Below are 27,806 nucleotides of genomic sequence, written 5' to 3' on the forward strand. Positions count from 1 at the left end.
TCTGATTCAGATTATAGCCAGCAATTACAGGATGATATTTTGATTTTAGTGACATTGCTCTAGATTTACTCTAATCTAACCAAGATCATTACCAGGCTTTCTTTAAATACATTCTTCTCTCAGAGGCCTTTCCAGATTAATTGGCAGAATTACATCCTTCTTTCTCTCTTCCCCCTCAGGTGGATCTGTATGTCAGAGGGCTACAAGCTCTGTTGATTCAGAGCTGAATGAGTCCTGTAGGGAAAGGAGTTAAAATGATCCTCCTCATCTCTAAAGGCCCAAACTCTTTTGGTTTTGATGTAGCAGTCACAAAAATACAGTAGTCTTTCATTCACCCAGACTTCCTTTTTTTCATTTGAAAGGTAAGAGACACTTCCAGGATGCAATGGGCTGTCTCTTCACATGTGAAGCGCTTCATGAAGCCCTACATGCTCTTACTACTTCAGCTTCCAGAGTAAAAAGACTATTGGCGTTTACAGTCAGGAAGTAATTTTTCAGTGGGGGAATTGCTAGGCCAGAGGGGATGGCTTAGTGATCTGAACACTGAGGATCAAACTAAGCCTTGGTGCAAGAGAAAGTAACTCATCTGACTTCAATGGAACTGAGCACATTTACATCAGAGGTGAATTTGTCCTGAGAGTCTGCATGGCAGCAGAGACTCAAATCCCAGCAGCCACAGATATGGCAGGAGTGGCCTGTCAACTCAGCAATATGAGAGAAGATTTCTTATGAATGCTAGTTTAAGAATGGCTCCTGTGAATAGAAGTGGAATCTTTTTGTGAAAGATACAGCACACCCAGCAATGAAGAACGCTGGGCTTGGAAATGTTTACAGATACATGGCAAATCATACAGGAAAAAAATTCCCTCCCCCTTTCAAAATTTCTCATTACTTTATTTCCTTCAAATATTATTTGAAGATATCAAGATATTTTTCAAAAATGTTTATCAAGACATCTTACCAAAATGTATCCAAACAGGGGCTTCCAAGCTATTTTATCCCGCAAAAAGCCTCAACAACGAAGTAACATGAAATATAGAGACATTTACAGTTTGCCATATGTTTACCTAAGTTTAAATAACAGCAACCACAAAGATACTTCTGTTAACTTTTCCTGAATTTTGTGATAATAGTAGTTTTTCCTCTTTTATTTTATCATTCAAACTCATTGGCTGAATAGCAAACAAATTTTCATCAGAAGAGAATACTGCTAGATGTATTTCAGTTGACCATCCCAGGTGGACTGTGAATAATGTAAATTAAAAATCCATTAAATAAGCATTTCTGAATATCCCCCACTTTTCTGCAGATTTTTTTCAGCTGTTGTTTCCATTATGTTAAAAAATTAAATAAAATCTTTTATACCACAAGGGAGCAATTAATACTGCTTTTTTCTGTCTTCTTTTTTTTTTTTTCACTGCCCTTTGACTATATTCATTACTTCATCAAGGCTAAGTAATCAATATTTTCATTTAAAAATAAAGACAAAAATTTTTTTATTAAGAACATAAATGCCATTTTCAGACCTGCTGTATCAGACATTCTTAGGGAAAGCAGGAGAAATCAACAACAGCTCCTATTCTGTCCTCTGCTGCTTAAATTTCCAGGGGAAAATGCTGTGGGTTAGTAGCATTCAAAGACAATGTTCCAATATTAGAAATCTCCCAACCAGAAAGTTGTATTTTGGGCTTGTGTTTCCCAGACCTCTGCAACAGCAAAATCCCCCATTGCTCTTGGATGGCAATTACACTTTAAGCAAAAAGATATTGCAGATCATTGATTCCTGCAAATCTCTTCCCCTTTGAAGTAGCAGCACTTGCTTATGAATGAAGATACACACACTTTCACCTTGAAATCACATCAGCCTATTTTCTCCATTTAGTCCTGGAAGCACATGAATTAGATGTGCCAAATTGGATACATCTCATCAGAAGAAAAGAGGTTTGGTGCTGAGAGCCTCCCTTTAAGAAGGTAAGATACTTGCCTGAGGAGTCTTAGCAGTGTGACTGACACTACTTGTGGGAGAAAGAATTACGAACAGGAAGCTTGTCTTGGACCTGAACACTCACAGCTCCACTCAGGTGAGGAAGATCCAAGTCCTGCTGAAGCTTTGTGTCTACATGTGTGGGTGTGCAAGGATTCCTTGCAGGAGGAAGGCTTGCACAACTGCACTGTGTGAAACTACGCAGCTGATTGACAGAGAAAAAATAGTTGAATTAAGCTCTTCTTTGATTTTACGGAACATTGACTTCTGCAAATGTGACCTTAAATTCAAATTGATTTGATCTTAAATGCAGGAGATTTCATCTACCTTCCAGGCAAATATGCTCCATATGTTAAATACCAGTAAATATAGTTAAGTTCTCCATTGTCTATGAATGGAATACAGAACAGCTTTTCTGTAAAGACCAGATTCTCCCTTAGCAGCAGAAGATTTAAAAGGTCAGAACTGGTAATGATCAGCTGAAAACAAGGGCTTGCCAGAAAGCTGTTAGAGCTTGCATTTCCAGTAGGTCCTAAAGCCCAGTGCTTGACAGTCCTTATAGAAAAATTCAGGTGAAATGGCACCTTGTGTTTTTGGGTTTTTTTGTCCTGGTGATAATTCTTGTTTTTTTACCTTCTGATGGTGAACAAGAAAACTTAAATGCTGTTTTTAGGGCATATCACCAAAATTCAGGTATTTCCTCTCAGACACTGCCACAGGTTCATTATTTAAATTGACCACTGCTGTAAGGGGTAAGAAAATAAGTTTTAATTAGTTGTCTCCTAATTGCTTCCTGTAAGGTTTTGTAATTTTTCTTAAGGGTATTGTACTGCTTGACACCTGAAGAGGATTTTTTTCAACAATTTTGGCTACTTATTTGATATGCAACCCTCTGATATTGTTCTGGATAGCCTCTATTTTTAGCTCTTGGATCATACATCCTGGGGAAGGAAAGTGGTTCTATTCTCTATCCCAAAGATAGATTGCCCCTGAGTGCCAAAAGCTGGCAATGGAAAAAAACAAAAACAGCAGCAAAGTGCTCATGGCAGAAGGCTTGATGGAAGCTTTAGGGGACTAATTCTGATATGTTTACTTTATTTTCTTTTTAATGGGTTGTCAGCTGAGGAGAACAAACAGCTCTTCCTGCATCCAGAAGCATAAGCATTTATTGGTCCAGATAAAGCACAGCGAAGAAAAATTGTTCAGGGTGTACTATAAGTCATCACCATGTCTCTTCAGGTAAAAAGCCAAAGTATTTCTGCTGTACAGTTTTCTCTGTGCTGCTCTGTGCAGCACAGACTGGAACCAGAATGTACCATGGCCATTGGAACAATGCAGAGTTGAATATTGAATATAACCTCTGAAACTCACCCTGCAAGAACCACTCAGGTAAAAGCATTGCTGATATCATTAACAGAAAAAGCATCCCTTGGGAATGATATGTGTACTTTCAGGAGAAGGGTGCACACTTCTATGCCCATTCAGGGCCCTCCTGAAGCTGGGAGGGGATTGGGAAGGTTTGAAGAGTCAAGGATTGCAGTGTCCCAGCTCTGACAGATCTGACACTGGGAAGCCCTACTTAACGCTGTTAAACAAGTCCTTACTGTGCAAAAGGAACTTGCTACATTTTCCTCTTCACAACCCATATCACCAGTAAAGCCTTGATTTTTTACCTAGGCACTGGATCAAGCAAAGGGTACACATGGAAATCACTTTCCCAACTTTTCTAGATAAGTACCTTAGTAAAAACAGAGGGGATTGTTTTCAAAATGCCTGGGAAAGAGAATCACATTGATATTGTTTAGCTGTGTTTCAGAATGATAGTAAAAGTGCAAAATTACATTTTCCCATGCCCACACTAGAGGTGTCTGGTAAATGTACTGCTGAGCTGACATTCAGTGTCCTTGCAATGAATCAAGTCTATGTCTTTACAGAACCTGGGGTTTACAGCAGTGCTCTGAGTTTACAGCTGAGGGTAATCTTAAAGATCCATGTTTCCTTTATGTATTTCAAATTGATTTGAACCATAAGCCTTTCTTTGCAAAGAATTCTCTAGAAAGTAACCCTACCAACCACCTTGTATATTCTGGACTAGGACCTCAGCTCCCTCAATAGGGTACATTACAACTGCACCCGTGCTGCTGTGTGAAACTGCCCAGAGGGAGATCAGAATGGCAAATAAATCACATTTCCCAAGTGACTGTTCTTCTGGTCAGCTTTGGTGTGGTTCTCTTGAACTGGCCAGTCTTGAATCTTGTGGACACTGGTTCTCTTTATGACCACAAGTATTGTGCACGTCAATGAGTCAAACACTCTGAGCAGCCTTTAGCTGTCTGCTGTGTCTTTGCGGTGACAATGACATTATCCTCAAAGGTAACCCAAGGACATTGCCAGACTGAGCAATCAGGTTTTGGTGGTAGCCTAAACACATGATGATGTCAGGTTCTCAGAAGGAGCAATGGAGATGCATACAGAAAATCCAGGGAATTGCTGGAACCCTGTCAGACACAGGGAGAATATGGCCAACAGGGATCAGCAAAACCAAGAACTGACTGGGTAGCTCTTGAATTCCAAGAATACAAGATATGAGAATATGGGATATGAGAAAGGTATGGTTGCCATTTTATCAACAGCATGTCCAATAATTCCAGTCCCAGTTTCTGCTCAGGCATAACCATTCATCTATATCTGTTAATGACAATTTAATTGCATATCCTTATCTCATAAATACAGAAATATCTGTGTATAGTAATATGTGCTAAAGAACACATTGAACTTCAGTTTGCCATCAATTTCAGTTTGCTATTTATATACAACATATGGATTTCAAGTTTTCCCTTGACATTGGCATTGTTGAAACAACCACTTGATCTATTAAATTTTTTGAGTAGCTCTTTAAATTATAAATAGTGCCCAGTTGTTTATTTCAAGTGCTTTCAATACTCCAAATGTGGTTTAATTGTATTTGAAAACTGCCAAATATCAATGGCGATCAATCCCGTCCCATTGATCTGTTTATGCAGTTAAACATGTAGAATATCAGATTCAGGCTCTAACATATTTAAATACTCCTCTATTGATCAGCTGCTGCCATGATCCAGCACAGATGATGGCATAGATGATTACAGGAAACTGCCTGCTCTGGTTTGCTCAACTGATACCTCCGTCTTTCAAAAGGCACCATAGAAAAACTGACCCACAGCTCAAAACCAGAGGGTGAGTCAGATGGACACGTGACCTTGCCATATAAAAATGTTTAATATCCATGGAAAGATTTTAGCATCTGATGTGGGAAAAAACCCACATACTGAAAAGCAGAGTACATTAAAATCCTGCACCTTTCTGCCTTAATGGGACAGGAGATGAGTTAGGGACATCAAATAATCTCTGTCCCTTCCCAAAAGCAGACAAATACCCTCCAGGACTGCTTGCCCAGCTACAGGATAAAGGTCTAAACTTATGATGCAGAACTGTCTTCTTTAGAACATCTGGCAGAAAAATGCAGTAATGCCAGTTCTGGCAATGATGGTACTTCAGTAATTTGGAAGAGTATGTGATCTTGATTAGCGAGCTCTACAAGCAAGGGAAAAAAACTTGTCTTCAACCCAAAGCACTTATGAAAAGATTTTCTAGAGCTAAGTAAAGGTCCCTTTTATTTGTTAGCTATTTTAATTATCCAAGAAAAGGCTGACCAGGAAACACTGACCTTTGTATTTGTTGTTCAGAACTAACAGGGCACAGAGAGAGTGAATGGAGAGTGAAGTTCCCAATACCATGAACTGCTCAGGCCCAGGTATCAGAGGAAAATCCCTCTCTGGCAAGTGGTGAGGCTTCAATGGAGCAGTCACCTCTGTGTTGGTATCTCTCAGTCAGCAGAGGGGAAAGAGCCTCTCATATCCCTCAGACATCCAGAGAGCTTAATGAAAGCTGCAAAAGGCAGAGGACACAAGGGTTTAGATCTTGGGAAAAGAGGAGGAGTGGGACGGATTAAAGAGCAAAATTCCTGTAAGGGATTTGCAGAGCCTTTCTAGGCTATGAAGAAGAAAGGAATCTCATTTATAGTTCCATAAAGTGCCCCATGCATGTGACAATATTTGAGAGAGTGGAGTGATGCAAGGAAGTGTCAGGAGTGTGGTCCTCCCATTCCTAAGCACAGGGCCTCAGAAAAAAACCAGCATTGCTGTGGATGAATGACCAGAGTTCAGGCAGTTCAATAGCTCTTTCTGAGATCCAAATGCTTTATTTCTTGGGTTTCTTTTGAAATTTCAGCTAGCTGTGTAACACTATGGTGAGAGCAAAAAAGAAATACATATAAATTGCTCTGTGGTGTTTCAGGTGAGTGAAATGCTTGGAATGCAACCACCCATCATTATTATTATTGTGCTTTGTGTGGGAGTTAAGGTAAGTAAGAAATCGTCCTTGTCAAGTTTTCTTCAAAACTGACCCTTGCTTCAGGCCTTAAGTAAACAGACTTCTCTGGGAAAACTGCACATGGTACTGTCGTTATCAGAGAGGTACTTTTTCCTGAATTATACACAAGACAGTGTTTGAACAAAGTCTAAATGTTTTTCAACTTCTCTTCATAGCACAAAGTAAGACTAAATCTAATTTAAGGTAACTTACATACCCATCATGATATCCTATTAACTTGTCCTGAAGCAAATTCATATGGTCTCAGATATGAATTAAAATACTTTTTCATTATTAGAGAGAATTATTGTTTTGTTTGCAAGTTTTGAGGACACTGCTGCATCTGCTTTAGACACAGGACTCCACAGGTGATGGCTGTCTTTGGCAGGATTTAAATATTTCAGCAGCTGCTGAAAAGGAATGTTATCACAGATACAACACCAAAAGTATTTTTCACATTAAAACATGAAAAAAGGAAAAGTAAGATTGTGTTGAGTTCAGAAGACTTCCTTCCTATCAGGAGTCAAGCATTGCAGGAAATACACTGCTGGTAGCAACAACTTGAACCAGCACCCATCAATATTTCTAAATTACTAAGAAGAACCTAGTTAATCATTAGTTTCTTTACACCTTCTGCAACTTGCAGAGATTGCTATGAGTTAATATAAATCCCATAAAGTTCAAAAATGTCCTCTGACTACTGGAACTTTGTGGGAAACACTAATAACCAACCCAGGGGTTACACTGCAGAACGTTTGCTGAAGGTACCTTGGTATCTGCTGTAACTGACAGGGTGATGAATGATGATTGCTGGGCTGGCTTTGAACAAGCGTTCTTCCTCCACAAAGTCAAACAGACCTTGCAGAGGAAGTTATGGAATTTGCTTTCTGTTAAGGTAACTCAGAGATTAAAATCCATATGCCAAAACTTGAAAACTTGGAACCCAGCTTCAGGAGTGGATGATTCTTCTCAAAAGAATCTCCCTGGAGCTCTCTTGTCATTGCTATAATAGCTAAAGACTCTGATACCCCTGTGCTCACCAGCAGAGCCCAGCACAGCACTCAGAGAGATGCTGCCTATCCTGTCTGCCAGGCAAATGCAAAATACCTGCCCAAGATTGGTATAAATAATATTTGACTCTGTGTGCTCAGCAGATTCTTTGCTGGGAGCTTCAAAGTGGGCATAGAGAACAGTAATTGTTGCCTTTGTATGTGTGAATTTGAAAGCCTCAGTTAAAATTCACCATTTACGTTTAAAGGCTTAACATTCACATGATCCCTCTTCTTAACACAGCCAATGCACATCATAGCACTCATTCATAAATGCAAGCAGACAATCACAGAAACTGAAAAAAATAAGGATGGAAGAGGGTAAAATATGCAGGAAGCTGTCCTATCCCCCTATGGCCTGAAATTTGCTCAGGGTATAATACATGTGATTAGCAACTGTCTGTCAACAAAAGGAAAAAACTTGGGAAATTTAAGGAGGATATGGCTTTTACTGCAGTAGTAAAATAATAATGAAATATAAAAGGCAGCATTGTAAATTCCAGCCTGAAAGGTGAAGTCTTTGAAGACAGAGAAAATAAGTGGTAAGATTCTTCTATCTTTTGTTTCTTGGCATGTTTGCTAAGACCGGCCTCATAATATGTTAACATTTCAAATGCTAAGCCAAGTCTATAATTTGTATTGTTGTGGTCTGATTGTCAGGACCAAAATGAGACACATTTATCTTTAAAATACCTCTAAGAGTACCTCTAAAATACCTCTATATATGTGTGTATATAAAAGTATAGAAGAGCTTGATGAGGCAATAGTATTGATTATGAATGGACATGGGCTAATACACATAAAGATTGGTGTGCAATACATACTTGCAGAGGGAAGAGTTAAGCATTACCACAGCCATTCCTTCTGCAGTCCTAGAGCTGACATTTCTTGATATAACTGCAATCTCCACATTCACTATTAAAATAGGTCTGAATATGGAATATGCAGCAGTGGATACAAATTAATACCTACACATACACATGCTGTACATGCACACAAGGCTTGACTGAAATCACTTTGGAATCAGTACGTCTGTCTCAGTGGGGCCACAGCAGATAAATGTGATGTTCTTAATACAAATTTGCAATTGGGAATTTTAATACATTTTAAAAACCTAGTAAACATTTTAATTTAGCATCTCTAATAGGAGATATTTTACACCTTCACATATAAGTTTCATAAACCAGACATTCATCATAAGCATGTCTGGCATAATTCTGTCTCTCTCTGGCCACAGGATTTTTTGGATTTATGGTGGGATAAACTCTGATAGTCTATTCACACCCTGCATTCTTAAGATGCCTCTCAGAATATCTCATAGTGGATTCACAGTTATTGCTGTTTCTTTAGGTTTCACTCCAGAGTTTATTTCAAAACTACAATGAAACTTCTAAGGAGAAGGAAAATTACATTTAATCTCTTATTATAATGACCAGGTATATGAATCCATTTACCTGCATTTGTTCCATTAAAGAAATATAACAGCCTAATTTCAAAAGGTCAGTGACTTCTGCAACACTCTTGATTCTCTTTCCTGTCTGTAGCCAAAAAAGAGCAGAGACCACTCTATTCTCAGCAGTAAAGTGGTTCTGTCTACTTAGCTAATTTCCCCACACACTTTGTAGTTCACCGGTGACATATGTCCAATGTTTCCCCAGGTCTTAAAGAAAAGGAACTCACATTTTGCCAAAGAAAAGCCAAGACCACAGAGGAGATGAAATATAAGACAAAGTAACACTGCAGCGGAGTGAACCCAAATGGGACCTTGATTTTTTTAAAGTGACATATTACAGACATAAACCCAAGCTGGAGAGATCAAATCTATATCAAAGCAAGAGCTAAGCTCTCCAAAATTTAGCAGGGCTCAGAACTCCTGGCTGAGCTTGCTCCCATCCTTCTGTGAGATGAAAATGTAATAGGAAACTCTAGCAAGAACATGTATTTTCAGCTCCATGATTTGATTAATATTGGTAGAGCACTTTCAAGATTACTCATATTGCATAGCATGCATTTCTCTTGAAGAGGATCCAATCCACTTTTATCACATTCAGGAATGCACAAATACTATGCTTTACCTACATTCCATCATCCTGTGCATACCTTTTGTATATATATCTGTAATAGCAATGTTCCTCAGTTAGTTTTCTGGCAATAAAGCCAACTGCCAGTAGAACTGTAAGTAAGTTTGAGTGAGAAATTATTTTAACCCCCAGAAAAGCATGGGCATGTTCAAACACTTCCTATCATGGATGGTCATCAGGAGTTGTTGTAGGTCAAAAGCATGGATATTGTTCCATCATTTTATACATTTTTGCAATTTTCCATACCTGAGAATGTTACCTCACTCTAATTTACCAGCACAGACACAGCGCCTGTTTCTACAGTCACCTTACAGTGAGTCATACCTGCTTGTATAAATACATAGCTGTAGTACTAAAACTAACAGAATAAATACCTCATAAGGAAAAACAGATTAGTACTTAATTTCACAGTGTTGGGCTCAATAGACCAAGGTTGTCAGAGAAGGACAATTATGGATTAGTTACGCCCATTTTTGCCCTATAAAATTTTAAGCATTTTATTTTCATTATTACTTACTTTCTAAGGATAACTCCAGACACCCAGGTTTACTAGTGTGATTTCATTAGTAGAATTTCCTTCATTGGTAGCATTTCAACTGATAGGTCTGAGACCAGAAAGAGAATAGAAGTGCTCTTGCTGGGAAGGAAGTGTCTGAGGGCAGAGGAGGATCTGCTGTGTTTTTCTCTGGATACCACTGCAAAGTTTTATCCAGAGGACCTTATGATAGCTTTCACAAGAACAGTTCAATGCATTTCACTTAGTTGTCACTTTTTTCAAAAACACTGTTGTGCAATGGCAGTGGTGTGGAATAGAAGTTGAATTTCACTGCAGAGATAGCTACATTTCAGTGGTGGGTGAAGTGATCCCAGCAGACTTTGTAAAGCACTTTGGGATTCTTACAGATGAAAGGTGCTATATAAATGTCAGGTATTGTTATACACCACTTAGGAAAAATGTTCCCATTTATTCCTCTGGATTTACTGTTGAGCATTTAGAGATAATGGTCATTGCTGATAATAACAGTAGGAACAGTATCTTGAATGCTGCAGACTGTGCAGATTGTTCTGTATTCTGCTTGTCTGTAGCGGGAGGCCGCATACTGATAAGAAGGAGGAATTTTTGGACAATGTGATTATAGAGAACAAGCTATTTTTTCATATTATGTGGTCAAAGTGCAACTGTCAGAGTTATTTACATGGCTGCATCATTTACAGCCCAGGATTATTGAAAAGCCTCAGCTGAAAGGTAAGCTGCTTTCATGACGATATTCAAAACAGCATAGTACAACAGCTCCCTGTAGCAGGGCCATTTGTTTTACTGTATTACCTCTCTATACTTGTCTAAGTTCTACTCATTCATTTTATTAATAGAATTTATTTAAATGCATGACAGATGTTTCTAACAATGCTTACCCAAGCACTGATTAGAATTTGTTAGAAGGATTCCAGTGTTTATCCTAACATGAGCACCTTTGGATTTTGGTGTTTTGTTTACTGTTGGTGGGGGGCCACTTCTTTTTAGCATAACGGAGTTTCAAATGGAGTTCAGTATTGATTTTAACAGGAGTGTAAAAGGCAGATGGCTTTTGCCAGGTAGATGAGTAATTTCAGCAGTGCACTAACAGATCAAATGGTCTTTATAGTACTGGAAAACAATCCTGCCCCAGCAATTCTCTCAAGTGAGTAACACCTGAATATAAAGAAACTCACATTTCCCCTTCCTCTTCTGCTTCCCAGTCTCTCCTCTCAGATTTCTGTCTTCCAGTTGGGGTATCTCATTAACCTGCAGGTTCTATCCCTGCCTCATTATCTTCTCCTGAACATCTGAGGGAGGCAGAAGTGAGGCTGTATTAACCCACTGATTGCTGCTGACCGAGTGATGCCCCTGAGCCCTTTTGGAAACAGCTTTGGCTGAATAAAAGCTGCTGGAGGATGTGGTCCAGGAGTGGCTACTGGATAAGTATAGGAGTATTCTACAGTGGGGATTCCTTTTATTAAAACCTTGGCAAAACCTTTGTGTGGAAGGGAGCTGAGTCTATCTCTGAGGAAGGCGTGCAAGCTTCCCTGCTATTCCCAATGCCTTTTAGTACAGAAGCTGTAAAAGCATTAAAATGTACAGAACTACCTCCTCTCCTTTCTGCTAGCAGCAAGGGCACTTTCCTAGCTAATCCAGAAAAATTACCCCCTGGAGAAAGACTAAATGCAAAAGAAAACTTAATGTTGCTGAGATTCCTTTTACAGTCCCATACCCTCCAAAAAGGCCACATGAGACCTCAGTGTCCCCATCAGCTTGGGTACTGAACCAATACCTGCAGGATTGTAGTTATGGCTCTATGTGTCCTATGCAAATTCCCAGAAATTTGCAGTCTTCCTAGAGTACATTTACACCCACCTTCATAGCACTGTCCAGAATTATCATAAAAGATCAGAGTGCAGCTTGGAGGCCAGTGTAATCATAATTTGACCATGCTGGTATATTTACTCTAGATAATAGAGTTTATTTCCTCTTATTTTTCCTTTTTGCTGCTTTTACCTTGGTCTCTCCCTGTGGAAGTTTAACCACTGACTATCATGGGAGGAAGAAAAAACTCAAAATCCTGGAAAAAGTGTGATAGATTTTTCCCACACATGAAGGAAAACCAGCCAAATAGCAGGAACAGAGATTAGCATCTATAGATTAAGGGGGATAGCACATGTTCCATAGGCTAAGCAAAAATTAAACACCAATTATATGTGCTTAATAGACTTACATAAGAGAAGACATTTTAAAATGAAAAATCTAGAATGAAACCTGTGAAGTACTTACACAGTTAGTCAGATGTGATTGAAGATATGAGGAAAGATATTTCTAAAATGTCAAGGTTTACTCCAACAGTCTCATAAATTCTCCTCACACACAGGGTTAGTACAGGAGAAACCAAAAGGATGGAATGTCTTTCAAATATTGACTCTTTTCAAGTGAAGCAATATTCTTAGGTATTTACTCAAATTAACATGTACACAGACATAGGACACATGCTCATCATATGATAGGTGGTAGATCCATCTAACTCTTCCCAGAAATTTCTTTATGGAAACCACCAAAGAACCTCTGTAATTTAATCACTGGCTGCTGCAACTGGCTGCCTGCCTGTTAATTGCTTGGAAAATACCCAAACTGTCAGACCAAAAGACCACCCAGTGATTCATTGGGCTGTCACTTCATATAACCAAAGCAACAAATATAAGAAAGAGTGCCTGAAATGAGTCTTTGCTTGTGATGTTTTCTCTGATACTTTCTCAGTATCCAATCCATTACAATTGTTCATCACCTTCTTTAAAAAGTTTGAAATGTTATTGCTGCAAATCTCAAGTTCCTAAGGAGCAGTTATACTTCAAAGTGATTCTGCAAAAATATCTCTAAGGAAAGCCTGTTTGGTAGTTCCACAAGTTTTTACACTGTATTGCTCAGGTGATTTTGCTGCTTAAGCCTAGTAAGTTTGGGCAGGGATAACAAAAATCTACCAACATTTTTATTATGGAATTTTGCTTTTGTATTAACTTGCAAAATACCATGACCATCTTATATATATACTTACAAAACTGCTCCAGTGTGCTACACAGTGATAACACAAGCATGGGGAAAGTTATTTCAATTTCCTAGAAGATTTTAAAATTTATTTTCATTATAGGTCATGAATAATCAGCACTAATATGAATTCTAAATCTATGCTTGGTTGCAATGCATAGAACTCTCCCATAACTGAGTATATTCCCTGAGTATACTCTCCCAGTGAGGTAGAGGGAAGGTGAAAAGATATTTTTTATTATTTAAGCAGTGGAATAATTTCAAAAATATAGGCAAAAAAAGTGGATTTGGGAGACAAATTTTGAGCTTTTTGACAAATATCTGCTCAATGAGCTGAAATATAAAGATTAATTTAATGGATGCTATGAAGTGAGAAGTAAAACCCATCAAATCTTCAAACTATATCCTAAAAGCAGCAAAAATATATTTGCTTTCAGCATGCATTAGTCTGGAAGACATTTAAAAAGAGAAGTGCTTTTCACATTACTGATGTCCAAGGCACTGTACTCAACAAGTGTAGGAGAGGCAAAAGCTGCCTACCCCAGTGCTTTGGTGCTACATGTGTCCAGTTGCTGCTCTTGTCTCATCACTCATCTACTTTTACTGTTGTCACACATTTTATCAGCCAAGAATTTCTGCTTTCCCTTTGTAAATCCTTTGCCTGAAGCAGCAGTTAAGGAGTGCTGTCACTCCAGGATATGTATCATGACATCTGTACCATGTTTTTGGTCACAGACATTAGAGGATTGTTTGGTAAGAGCCCATCCACTGAGTGCAGTGTGAAGCTGTGACAGACCCTCCCATGTGGAATCCTGGCCTCTGCAGACTGCCTGACAAACAGCTGGATGATCCCCTGTGCCAGGGGTTTCCATTTCACACCACACTGTGAGGCCATAGAGGGATATCAGTTCCCATTTCTCTCCCAGCTTCTGTAGAGGGTTACAACAGACCTACCCAAATCTGCAGCTGAGGCAGCTGGATGAAGATGGCTCAGTGGCACAGTCTGCCCACTTTTCCAGTTACTCTAGCTGATTCCATAGTCAGTGTGGTTTAAACCTCCACCCAATGCATCCTCAGACAGGATCCTGTGGAATGAGATGTACTGTCCATTGGATATTTCATCTCCCTCTTCAGCTGCTACTGGTTTAGAACTATTGAGGGAGCTAGTACTGACCTGCTTTGTATGACAGCTCACTGTGACACTACTGTTTGTCCCCAGCATTTAAACAGTATTTTCTAGTTCAAGGCACTGAGAGCATTCTGCTTTCTTGTGCTGGTTTTCCCTCTGTACACAGTTACACCTGCTTTTATCTCTGAGGGCCTGGAGATGATCCCACAAAGTCTCCCTGAGGTTTCAGCTGACACTGCAGAGACTAAGACTACTGACAGCTTTGATTCTGGGTCTCAGTTTTGTTGCTTCTCTTTCAAAATCTCTCTACTTAGCCAAAGTAAATGTCAGTGCAGACAGTTCTACATTATGCAAAGATAAAGATATTTGGATTTTCAAAATGTTTTTTTTCCAGATAATTCATGATACTTTCTATAAAACACTGAAATTAGAACCTGTAGCACAAAATCCTGCACTGTGTATCCCACTACCTTTATCTGTTCTTCCTCTTTATATCTTTGACAAGGATGTCCACAGTCATCAGCTTTCCTGCCAGGGCTGCTGCTCCTTCTGCAAGGAAATAAAATTTTGAACTTTCAAAAAAATCCTGTGTGTCTTGCAACCTAGTGCAGTAGGAAGAGTTCTAGAACCTAATACACAGGGAAAAAAGTCAAAATGTAGAAAAAAATAGCAGTGGCAATTATGTTAATACAGACAGATATGACTTACTGTCTTTTAAACACTCATAAAGTTTTAAGCTTCTTTAGAGGCACACATTACTAAACTAATATCCATCTTTAAAGCAATCAGGCTTTCAGTTCAGTCTCAGCAATAATATTCCTAAACATGTTTTTTTCAAACAAACTCAAGAAGAAGCTGGAGTGAATTTCAAGGCTTGAGTGCTGCTGCCATCTACATGGCAGGAAGACTATAAACCAAAACAAACAACAGAAATCTGTATGTTACATTTACTGGTGAGAGCTGTAAGTCTGCAGATCAGTGTAATGATAGAAAATATAGTTCTGAAACTGAACAGAATCTTTCACTACCCTTATTTTCTACGTGGAAAATTCATGATGATTTAGGGTAGGATTTCCCTACATCCTTATTATTAAAAAAAAAAAATAGATAAAATTTAAGAATAAATAAGGAAAACAATCACTATTTTACTGGTTTTGAATCTTGTTAATATTTTTCTGATGAGTATTATGCTTTCAAATCCACCCCAACACCTCCACTCAAAAAGAATGAAAATCTGCCAGTTGATGTTAAACTGGAAGGACTAATGTACTTAATGAAACAACATATACTTACATATACTACTTTCTCCAGTAAGGCTATTTTTCACAACTGTCTTATTGACAGCATTGCAGAGGAAGAAAACCAGGTTTTATTCCTATATTTGCATGGCACAATGTAAATTCAGACAGCACAATTCTGTATTCTGAAGATAAACCTTCTTGAAATACATGAAAGAAAAAGAACAATGTAGTTAAATTTGTACTGCTAAGAAATTTTGTCAAATGCACAATCTGCTTTAAAAAAACTTTGCAGACATTTGCTAAATTTCATAATCCTTGGCATTTTTTAGCAACTCACACTGCTTCACCTTGGCAGCTCTGTTTGTACTCACCCATCATAGCCACATCCATCAGAAGACAGGGAAGGTGTTCTTGCTGTGACACGCCTCTGTCCCACAGCACAGCTCTCAGATACACTTTAGACCTTCCAGAAGGTGTCATTCAAAAAACAAACTTCCCATGGGCCCCAAGAGAACAACCTTGGGTTATTGTGTGAATTTTATGCTGCATCTGAGTTCAGAACTACTTCTCCAAAAGTAAAAGTGATGAATTTTCAGTTTGGGGATCTATGAATTCAAATGATACCCCAGCTCAAATGCTAACAGTAATGCTAAGATCTTTGTCTAGCAGTTCAGACTACATATTCAATGAGGAGAAAAAAGGGGGAAGACTGCTCCTTGAAATTCCTCTGCATCTTTTTCTCATCCAAGAAGCAGGGCCTGCAAAATCCAGCAGAAATCTCAAGAAGGGATCTTTGTCTTCACAGATGCCCCATCACGGACATGGGTGCAATGCTATCAGCACTGGAGCAATGGCTCTGGGACTTGTGCTGGAGCTCACTGCCCTGTCTGCCTTCAGAGAGCTTGTTCTTTCAAAAGGAGTAAAATCCTGGGCAAAGGTAATGCTGCTCACTGAACTGCCTCCTTCTTCTTTGAATTTTCAACACTTCAGCTCAGACTTATAAAACCATTTCCTTTGCTAAACTACTGCTGATTGGAGCTTGTACTCCCGTTGCATAGTGGTTTTGTTAAAGCATCTCTTCATTTCAAGCACTCAATCTCATCAAGTCCCATGCCAATGTGCTTTGAAAATATCTTTCACTGGTTAGGGAAGGGCATTGCTTCACAAAATACAGCCCCAAAATGGAAGCAGTTGATTACAATGATTAAATTCAAAATATGTAAATGGAAGAAAAGATTTCAAAATATAATGTTTGGATTTGGAGACATAAATGAACAGTTCAAACTTTAGGGATGTTTCCAGACAGGAATCTAAGTCAGAGACCATTCAGTATGACCAGTCAAACCAAGTATGAATTATTTGAAAAACTCAAAATCCCTCAAATAAAAGAGATGCTGAAGAGCTTTGATTTTGTCTTATAATAAAATAAATAAGTGTCTTTCAATTTTTTAAAAATAATATAACTAATTATGCATGTAATGTAAAAAATGTGTATAAGATTTGAAAGCCAAAAGTCTATGCTTAAGTAAGACCCTTGCACATAGCACTCAAAACTTCAATTTCATGCTTGTTTTTATGGGAACTGTCCCACATTTCCACTTTGGACTGCTTGTTCCTCTTCTGGTCTTTGCACTGAGGCCAGTGCTTGCCTTGGCACAGCCTGGGCACACAAGCAGTAGTGCAGACATAAGTGAGGAGACACAGAAGGCTGAGGCTGGAGTGAGGAGAAATCCCCTTGACTATGAAACCACACCTTGAGCCATACAGGCCATTGGATCCTGTGACTTCTGCATGGAAAAAAATCCAAGCCAAACCAAAACACCACATTTCCTTAGGCAGTTTAGGTATTAATGAATTTTCCACCCCATATTTAAAATTTAAACAACTACTCAAAATATTAGCATACTATTCCTTTTGACAGAATTCCTTCAGAGTAACACAACAGAAAAATATATTCTCAATTGCCTTGGGACATTGTTTTAAACTCCATCTCCATAAGCAGTGAATGCAGTTGTACTTCAGACCACACTCATAGAAAATGTTTCTTCAGTTTGACCTATAAGAAACTATTGCAAGAAGTTCATTTGTATTTGTGTATTCAGCTCTGAAATTGCCACTTTGTTGCAAAAGGATTTTTCTGAGTGAGTTCACTGCGAGCACATATTATAAAGTTGGTTGTTTGAAAGACATCCAGAAGACAAGGGGAATATATTTGCTTTACTGGGAAATAAATGTACCTAATAAAAAAGTTCCTGCCTTACCTTACTGATCCTGTAATGATAATTAGCAGGAAGAAGACACAAGCACGTGCCAAGCACCGATCATCACTGCACAAACCACTCCAGAGGGCTGGCTCTATCGGCAGGCTGCTGATGTGCACTGCTTTGCAGAATTAAAGACAAGCAATCAAATATCATGTTGCTCAAATGTAATTGCTGCTACAGCAGTACTGGGTGTTATGGGCAATGCCAATTCCTTGAGCTATGAGACCTCCTTGAACACATCCATTTTTGAAATATCTAGATGAAAGAGTTTTCAAAAGATTTGTTATCTGGGTCCAAGTGAGCAGTTGCTGATGCAAAGCAGTGATGCTTGTTGGGAACAGACTTTTTCATGTCCATGGAAGAGATTGCTGCAAAACCTGGATGTGGTTGGTCATATGGAAGAGGAGCAAAGGAGGGAGATGGGTCCATCCTTTGTTTGTAATTTGTTCTACTGTCTGCAAGGTTCCTGTAGGGCCACTAAGTTCTGTTGGTATATTTACAATTTTATTTTTACCTCCTTGATGTTTGCAACTCTCATTCAGCCACTAAAGTTAAGAGGAGGATATATGTTAGCTAAAGACATGTTCTGCTCTCAGTTCTGTTGTGCAAGTATAAATAAATCAATCAATAGTATTATTCCACACATTCAGCACAAAAAATGCAAGAATGAAGCCACAGCACTCAATATTCAGTCATCATAATTCAAATACAACCACATATGAACAAAAGATACACTTTAGAGAGGAAAATGCCTTCTATGAACAAGGAAAGTTGTTTCTGAAAAATACCAAATGTGTTAAAACCATTGACTTTTCTGCCCAAAGATGCCATTTTTCTGCATGGTATTCACAGTCACAAAAAAATAACATTAATTATCTTTATCTTCTCTGGATTGCAGCCAATTTGATTTATATATTCTTTAGTTAAATAAAACCTGGGATACTTCTTCTCACAATGCCCTTTCACCACCCAGTGTGTCAGAATACCATACTGAGGGACATGGACTTATGGGATATAAAAACCAAAAGGAAGAAGCTTTCATATTTGCTTCATTCAAAGCATATTGTGGCAACAGAAACCAGGTTTTATCACTCCTGCAGCCATGAAAATTCCACCCAAGAAAAAGAGATTCATCGCTAGAGAATCTTTCCACACTGAAGAAATCTCCACTCTCCTAGTTAAGGGATCTTTTGGCTAATGTGACAATTAGAAGGGATAAATCAGACCAGGATTTCCACCATGAGGTACAGATCCGTAAGGCACATCCTCAAGACCTTTTGCCTTTAGTAGCACTCCAGCTATAGGCAACAAAGAAAGTGAACTTACTGCTCTAAGCAGCCATTATTTGTCAACCCAGCTTAATTCCCACAGAGTATCAGGTGATAAATGGGTCTAATAAGCTGTATTTATTCTACAAATATAAGTGTACTTTTTTAGAAAAAAAAAATTAAAAAAAGGTATAGCTGCTTTTCCCAATGAGCACAAATTGATATTCAATGAAGTACATAATTTCAGAAAAGGACCCCAATGGGCTTCTCCAGTTCCATACTGGTACTACATTTCTACAGATGATGGTAATGGCAGTATTTAGAGAAAAGGAAAATTTACATCCTAGACATGACCAGATTTTTTATCAATTTCCCATCCTCTCAGAATGGAAAATTCATAACAAATGCACACAATAATAACAATTGAAATTGACAACAAGTGCACAGAATATTCTTTGTTTTTTAGTTAGTTCTAAATAATCCAAGTTTAATTCAAACTGTGATTTTCAATTTTCAGTAAAAACAAATTTTCTAATTATTTGAAATGCATTTGGTTTAGCTCAGTATTCAAATGCTACTGATAGGAAAAGTTATAAGGAAAGAGAGAGAAAAATTAAAATTTTATGTATGTAAAACAATACTAAAATTGATATAATCGTTTAATGGCAATCAAAGTTCTAAAGATCATTACATAAACAAGTGAATGATATCAAAAAATGAAAAGTTGATATTTTCTATATTAAAATGACTCAAATTTAGTTGAATATATGTAAATCTATTAGCAATGGAAGTGTGAATTGAAGGCAGTAAGTCAGCCAAAAGAAGCTGATCTTATGGAAGGTATTTCTTCTGAAAATGAATTGTTAGAGGTACCATAATAAATACAAAAAGCCATTTCATTTCCACCACACCATATATGTCCTATTTCTTGGCTGTCCTTCTACATCTTCCAATTCTTTCATCTGAGTGGTTTTTTTCTAACACACCTTACAGGAGCAGACCTTAGATATCCAGGGATGTTGCTTCATGTCATCTGGAAAAGAAATGCATGATTTCTTAAGGATTTACAATTTGAGGCTTAATGATTTTACAATATGAGGTAATAGCTTAGACTGTTACTAAAATACATGCTGTTTTACAGTCCTTTTATAGAGTAACAAACTCTATGATTTTTGTAATGGAATAAAAACTTTCAACACCCTCATATTAGCATTAAAAGGTGCAGAAATCTACCTCCAGAAGACTGTTCACATTATATCTCACAGACCACAGGAAGCAATATGGAACCTGAAACAGCTCAAGACAATGTATGGCATTCCTCAAAACTCTTCTCTTGCACAGACTTCTGCTTCTTTCATTTTAAAGAAAAGTGCTCCAGTGGATCAGAAGAAAGATAAGTTTTATTTTGAATTAATAGGGTTTTATGTTTCCTCTGCAAAAATAATTGTCATATTATATATATTTTCTCCTAGCAGAAATATCCTACAATAGCTGTAAACAGAAGTAATGTTATATTTTAATCCTGTCAAGGTATTTTAGACTTCCACAGAAAAGCTTTTAATCAATTAAAATTGATTAATTTTGATCTTCATAACTTCTTTTAATTTGAAGTACAGTCATATTTGCCACCTGAATTTTAAATATTACTTGCTTTAAAAACACTGCCTAAACAGGCACCACCACACCTTTCATGACAATATGAACACTGAGAAAGTAGCACACATTATTTTATTCCCATCTAATGAATATCTTATAAATTTATCATATTATTTGTGACCTTTCTATCTGTATCATAGACACAGAGACATAGGCATTTTCTTGATGACTATTATGCAGTCTTCTGAGTCTGCAGTTTAAGTTGCTATTAGAAAAACAAAACTGAAAGCAAACAAAAAAATCACAAATCCATCCAAAACATATGAGTCATGATTCTAGTAACCCAGAACACTGATGGGATATGACACTACATCTACAGTAAAATGATGATAAATTCATCTATGCCTACACTGGAAATTCCAGAGCTTCTTTCTGGAATAACTCCTGGGCACTGACATTTTATACACAGTCCCTGAGCCAGTAGTGCCTGTGACCAGTGGGCTGCCCCTACATTGCATCTTCTTCCTGCTCCAACATCCTCATCAGCAGCAGCCTCCAGCACCACATTCCCAGGTCAGTCCTCATTTACTGCCTCCTGCTTTGCATGAGCAGGCAAGCACAGAAAATCATTACTTTCTAGGGTGCTTTTTACCTGGAAATTTACTGAATATTTACTTCTACATTCTGCCTGTGTTCTGATCAACAGCCATAAAGGTGACACAATGTTGATTTTAAAAATACTCTTCAGTGGTGGAACTTGGAGCTGGTATGTGAATATTTGATGCAGTAATTATAACTTCCCTGATAAGATAGTCACACTTTTAGTGCTATATTTTGAAGCACTAAAAATAATAATACATTTTTATTTCTATGTGCTGCAGTTCTGCCTCTCACAAACTATTTCAGGGACAGTCAGAGACCTTTCCCATTTCTGTGCCAAGGTCTCTAAACAGGACAAGCAATTAAGCAAGACTGTGAAAACTGCTTGGATTTTCCCTATTATCTGTTATGCACCCAGAATTACATTCTGTCCTGAAAAGTGAAAAACTGAAGAGAGAAAATTTAATATGCTCAATGGTTTTGGAATGAAGGGATGAGAGAGATCATGAGCAGAAGGGACCAGGCAGAGACTGATACTAAAGGCCATAAGCATACATGGGTTTTACCATTTACATGGTTTCTATCCAAAAGATGGAAAACACTGTACTTTCCACCTACAGCTTCCAATTCAATCTTCCATTAGTGAGGCTCATTTTCTCTCTATTACCAAGTGAAGTAATAGTCTATTTCCTACTCTACTGCAATGTGTCTTTTGGGGAAAATAAGAGGGAAGAGGCATCTGTGCCTACATGGTTTCTTGTGACTTCAGCTCAAAACTATTCCTTCTTCCCACAGGAGCTGCACTAGCAGAGCTGTCCTTACTGGGACTGCCCCACATATGAAAGCTAAGACACCTCAAGCTGTGTTTAGTCCTGCTACAATCCTCTTAGATTTTGACTAACAAAATTGAGAGCATTTTCAATCCCCTTGGGAACCATTTTAAGCAGCTCACTTTAGACAAGATGATCTGCATCTGGGGTGTAAACTTTCCACCACTGTTTGTACAAAAAAATTCAGGTGAATAGTTCAGACCTAGGAGTCCAACTAACAAATCCATGGGCACTCACTTTCGGCTTCTTTTTCCTTAAATGTGGAAAATTTGTCTCATAAAATGGAAAAATGCTGGGAAATTTTTTTTAAAGAAAGAAGCATTTTAAAGGATAGTGAATTCTTTAGGGGAGATTGATATGACTAAAAGTCAAGTCCTACAAAAAACTGTTGCAATTCTTATCTGATTATTACTTTCAAGGCCAGAGCAGAGACAAATTTGAAAAGCCAAGGCTTTGCATGTCAAACAGGAGTAGTCCTCAGCATGTGGGGAAAAATGGTAGTGATAAACCTACTATTAGGCATCTGGGAGAGAAGCCCAGCATCTCCTCTGTGTGGGGCCTAAAATAGACAGGAGCCACTATCACAGATAATGGCAGCCTGTAGCCACACGAAGGGAGAAACTAAAATCCATTTCACTTAGACAAGAAACTGCAGTCTGATATTTACCTGTGTCCATCACTTGTGAAAAGTGTTTACCGTGAATTATCCAAGAGAAAAGTGCAGGTTGAGGGGTTTCATTACCTATCTGAGAGTAGTTCAGATCACACATTAAACACAAGAAATCACAGGTAAATCTTGGATTGGTGTCTTGGGTAGTCAAATGGATTCCTGCTATTCATCTGAGTATCTGCCTCCTACAATTGCTGGAGGCCAATGCGCAGAGCAGTGAAAACATGCGCAGACAAGGAAAATGTGAAAGTAAAACAAACAGAGCAAGCTTCATGTGATTTTTGAAAATAAAGATCACTTCAAAAATAAAGCTCATTCTAATGTCAAGGAAAGAGACTGCACCTTTCACCACCAAAAATCACAATGTACAGATAGATGTGTTAATGGTTGCTCTACAGCCTTCCTGAATCTGGTAGAAGTAGCAATAAAGAACCCTTTATAGCAATAGTTGGCATTCCTTCCAGGAATATTGTCATATTTTCACCTTTTCCTCATCAGAAGAGATGATAAAATAATATATTTCTTAACATCACTTTTGCACTTATGACATCTTGTAAGTGAAGCACGAGAGACTCTTTGTAGATTTATACTAATAACTTGTAAGTTTGTAAGTTTGCCCAGACTTTGAATATGTGCGAGAGAGATTCTTAAGTCACAGGTTTCACCAAACGAAATGCTGACCTCCCAAGCACTCTCAGGTTCCATGATTCAAAGTTAAAGCACCTGAGAAAATCATAGCCAACTGAATGTCATATTATTGTTTCAATGTTTGCTACTAAAAGTAAATGGTAAGCTTTAAGTAAATGTATTGTGTTACCAAATCTTTCCTTTCAAACAAGCACTTCTGTCAGAAGTGTCTTAATTTCTTATCACAGAATTTCATCCGCACAAGGAGCAATAAATAATTCATGTTCCTAGCTCTTTGTTGTGTGTCCCTGAACTGCACAGAGCTGGAAGGCTGACAGCTGTGTCAGGACAAGCACCAAAGATCTGACATGACAAGTGACTAACAAGTTTCTTTCAGTCTATAGTGAAAGAAGACAATGGCATAAAGTGCAAAAACGAAATCCTGAAACAAAATGAAACTGTTTCTTTCTCTTTACCTAAGTGTTTGCTATGAGCTTATTTCCGACCCATAACCCCTGGTCATTTTATAGTACTGCCCAACCCCCTTTACTCCTCACATTCGCCTGGCCATTTACGCCTGTCCACGGATCAATATGAGCAATTCTTGGAGAAATACGATGTCTCCATGACAACCAAGCCACAAATTCTCAGTGGAAAGCAGTGAGACCAGTAGTGAAATCTCCTGAGGTTTTCAGACCTATAAGACAAGATGTCTTAAAATGCAGGAATGGACAGAAACAAAAGCCAGAGTAATTCATTGTTTATTACTAGTTTAATGATGTCAGATGGACCGATTGGAACTCAGTTTTTAAGTTTGGATGCTTTATCAACATGTATTTTTGCCAGTCAATATTCACCTCCTGAAAGGCTTTTATTCTTTCCATTACTTCATATAGATATGCAGAGTGAGGAATTGAATATGTAAGTTCCCATCCAAAAAGGTACACTTTACCAGAGAAAATTAATTTAAGGTTAAAATTAGTGTTGTCTTTAAGGTACATTAATTCTCCCCTGAACACTGCAGTGCCACCTTCCTTTAATCCTTTCTCACTTCAAAACTGATCAAATCTTGGACAATCCATACTTCGGCCCATAATTGTTGTTGAAGTGTTGTACAGATGGTTTCTTAAGAGATACTAAACATCACAGATTGTCAAACGTGGCTCCTTTCTGAGTAGATTACCTATTTCTTTCTAAATCTCATGCTGGTTTCTGCTGGACAACATTGAGTCCAAGTCTATGTGGTTTTAAAATGAATAGAGATTTACAATTCATTGGTTTCAATAATTGTAACATACACTGGTGTTCATTTCTCTGGAAAAGATGAAAAGGAAATGTAGTTCAAATCAGGTATATGACAGTAGTTGAACTCCCAAGGAATCTTGGAAGAGTGGAGTGTGCTGAAATATAATCCCCCAGACATGGGTCCTATCCGGGTTCTGAGATGACTTAGGGGACCTGACATGGATTTCAGACTGCACCCTTTGACTGAAAATTAAATCTCAGCAGTGTTCCTTGGGGAAGGATCAGGGGACTGTTGGCAGCTGCCCCCTGTCAGCACAGGCTGCAAGATTTGGAAATCTCTTAACTAAGCTGACAGGCCGCAGAGACGATGAATCAAAAATATGATACACGGATCAGCACACAAAGATGCAGGAGGGTACAGAGAAACCAGATAAAACAGGAAGGAAAATACCAAGTGAAGAAAGATGTTTAACTCTTTCACTAATAAGGACTGTGCACAGGTTATGGGTGTGCTCTATATGGGTCAAGCTCACAGTTTGCTTAGAAGATCTTGGTATTTAGTCACACAGAATGTTTTTAATCAGCTGTGACTCGATACAATTTATATTTAATTGTTTCCTTTTGGGATTCATTTAATAAATTTCGTAGATGTTCCATAACGAGAAAGATAATGAAACTACATGAAGATAAATCTTTCGGTTACCAAAAAGGATGCACTTTATGGATGTTCCTGTATTTAGCTGAATCAATGTTAAGAGTCATTAAAATGAAATAATGATTGTGAGCTGATTTAAAGGAAAGAATCAAGCTATTTAATGCCACCAATTTGCTTTCCTCCAGAGATTCGGTGTTTGAGTGTCCACGGCTGCATTCAGCTGCAGTATATACAGTACTTCTAATTTTTCATAATCTCACGCTACCTTCAAAGGGTCAGACACTGTACATATATTAAGTAAGCAGTGTAGTCCAAAAGTAATTATAATGAACTAGTAGTGTCAGCTTTCTTTTTGGTCATAAAGCCTTTATCCTTTTTCAGACCTGAACTCCTGATGAAAGAGGAAAGGATAACAGCTCCACACTGTGACCCCTGGAGGTGACCATTAATTTGACATTGCAGCTGCTAAAAAGGAAACAGCATTACAATCTGCTTTTTTTACAGACCCAAAAGCTCTGTCAGATTTATCACTTGATACTTGGTGGTTGTCTTTAAATGCCTCTCACCTGGACTCTCAGACTCTTCCAAGACACATCTGTCAGACGTATCCTCCACATCTTGGAAGTTTGCCGACTTGGAGCTCTTGTCATGCTTCAGCACACTGACTGGAGCAATAAGAATAAAACACAGGGAGAAATGTAATGTATGCAGAAATCAACACTTCCTGGTTTTCTGCAGAGCCTTCAATGCTGAAGACATAATTTGTAAACACAAATAATAGAGTGAAAAAAAACCCCAGAAACACAAACTACTTATATGCAACCATAGGACAGCTGAAAAATCTAGAGACAAGAATTTGTGCAGGCTGAAGTTTGAGGCATCAGCTTAAATGAGGTCCCTTTGAAGCAGTAAACCAGTTTTTTCTTACAGAATCCTAAACTAATAAAATTATTAAGAAGTCATAAAAAACGCTTGTCTGTTTCACCAAAGAAACAGTAAACAACATAAAAAATCAATCAGATGGTTTTGTAACTACTGGAGTCATTCAGCAGGGAGAGAAATGGTGTATGTTTTAAAATGAAAATATGTTGTATACAACAAGCTGGAATGTGTAAGAAAATTACTCATAATTCCAAAATGCAGTGAAACCCAGACTGAGTTGCAGTTTAAGGATTACAAAATTTGGTTAAATGTTTTACTTAACTGCTAAAAACATTTCCATTTCTGAGCATACAAATATTTTCAGGGAAACAATTACCAGTCTATATATGACTTTTTAATTCACTTGGCTTTTGAACAAATCCCATGTAACTTTTCTTGAGGAGAAGAGAGATGCTTCCCTTGTCAAAGTCCATTTCCCTCACTTCTGCTTAATATCTCTACATGGAGCAACAAATACAGCTTGAAGTTGAAGTACAATTAAAAGTAGTATATTATAGAATAATAGCACAGTAAAGACTAGATCTCAATTTTTCTGTCCTGTTAAAACTCTTAGCTGATCCTACTTCCTAAGATAATAGCAGTGGCTAGAAAACACTTTTTTTTTTTTTGTAATATCTAGAAAACTAAGCAAAGTTCCAAACTTCTGGGGGAGGGGGATACCAATGGCTATGCACAATCTCCTTTCTTCTGTCTTCTTTTCAAAAGAGAAATTCCTTCCCTTATAAATTTTGATAGTTTTTTTTTTTTTTTTGGACCAAATGAATATTTGCTGAAGGATTATGTAATTTGAACAGCTATTTAAATTTTCCAAGATTATGAGTGAATCAACAAGGCCTCAGGGCAGTATGCAGACATGAGGAACTCAAAAGACACATATTCCACTTGAGTGCTCTGTGCTTTCCATGGGTTTGCAGCTATTGATCCCAGGTCACCAAAAGGTTCCATGATTCTTGACTCTTGCAACTACACAGAGTCTGTTTGAAGCAATCAGGGCTTCAATACTATTGTGGAATTAGAACATTGAAAATGTAATATTAAAACATAATATATAATAAAATCTATGATAGTGATACCATGCATTTCACCTGAAAAAAAACCCAAAAAACCAGTAAATTTTGCTGAAAAGGTTTGCCTTGGATAGCATCAGGATGTAAAACCCTGCACAGGTAAAGCATGAAGTGTTGACATGATAATCTGCATGGGGTGAGTTGACACTGAAGAACAATTACAGTAACAAATAACAAATGTTCTTTTTCACACATAAAAACCTACCATATGTAAAGAAGAAATGTCTTTAAAGATATCTGTGCTTCTCTCCTTTACCAACATTTAAATAATTTTCAAATACACTAAGTGAACATTCCCCCTTCAAAAGAAAAATTGGAATAAACAAGTATTCGTATTATATTTAAATTCAAAATAATTTTATGCCAAGTTTTTAGAACACTTTTTCTAAAACAGCACTTCATACAGTGGAGTCAGCTGCACTGTGCTGAGTGACAGATTGAGTCATTACAGCTGCATGAATTTTAAAGTCAGAACTACTCTGAAGCAGAACGATAGGAAAATTTCCAACCCAGTACCCTGTGATGAGAGAGAGAAAACAAAAAGTACACTATGCCTTTGTAGAGAAAGCAAAAAAATCAC

The 27,806-nt window shown here is 37.8% G+C and overlaps 1 protein-coding gene across 1 annotated transcript in view; it reads right to left on the bottom strand.

Moving 5' to 3' along the window:
- Nucleotides 1–19,905: 19,905 nt before the first annotated feature.
- Nucleotides 19,906–27,806, bottom strand: part of WDR72 (WD repeat domain 72) — an 88,705-nt gene continuing 80,804 nt past the window's right edge. Inside the window, exons 19-20 of the mRNA XM_050978558.1 lie at nucleotides 25,784–25,882; nucleotides 19,906–20,027 (exon numbers count right to left, since the gene is read on the bottom strand). Coding sequence (XP_050834515.1) covers nucleotides 19,972–20,027; nucleotides 25,784–25,882 — 155 coding nt within the window. The 3' untranslated portion in view covers nucleotides 19,906–19,971. The remainder of the gene's footprint in view (nucleotides 20,028–25,783; nucleotides 25,883–27,806) is intronic.

The sequence above is a fragment of the Serinus canaria genome, chromosome 10, assembly GCF_022539315.1.
Source record: "Serinus canaria isolate serCan28SL12 chromosome 10, serCan2020, whole genome shotgun sequence".
Lineage (NCBI taxonomy): Eukaryota > Metazoa > Chordata > Aves > Passeriformes > Fringillidae > Serinus > Serinus canaria.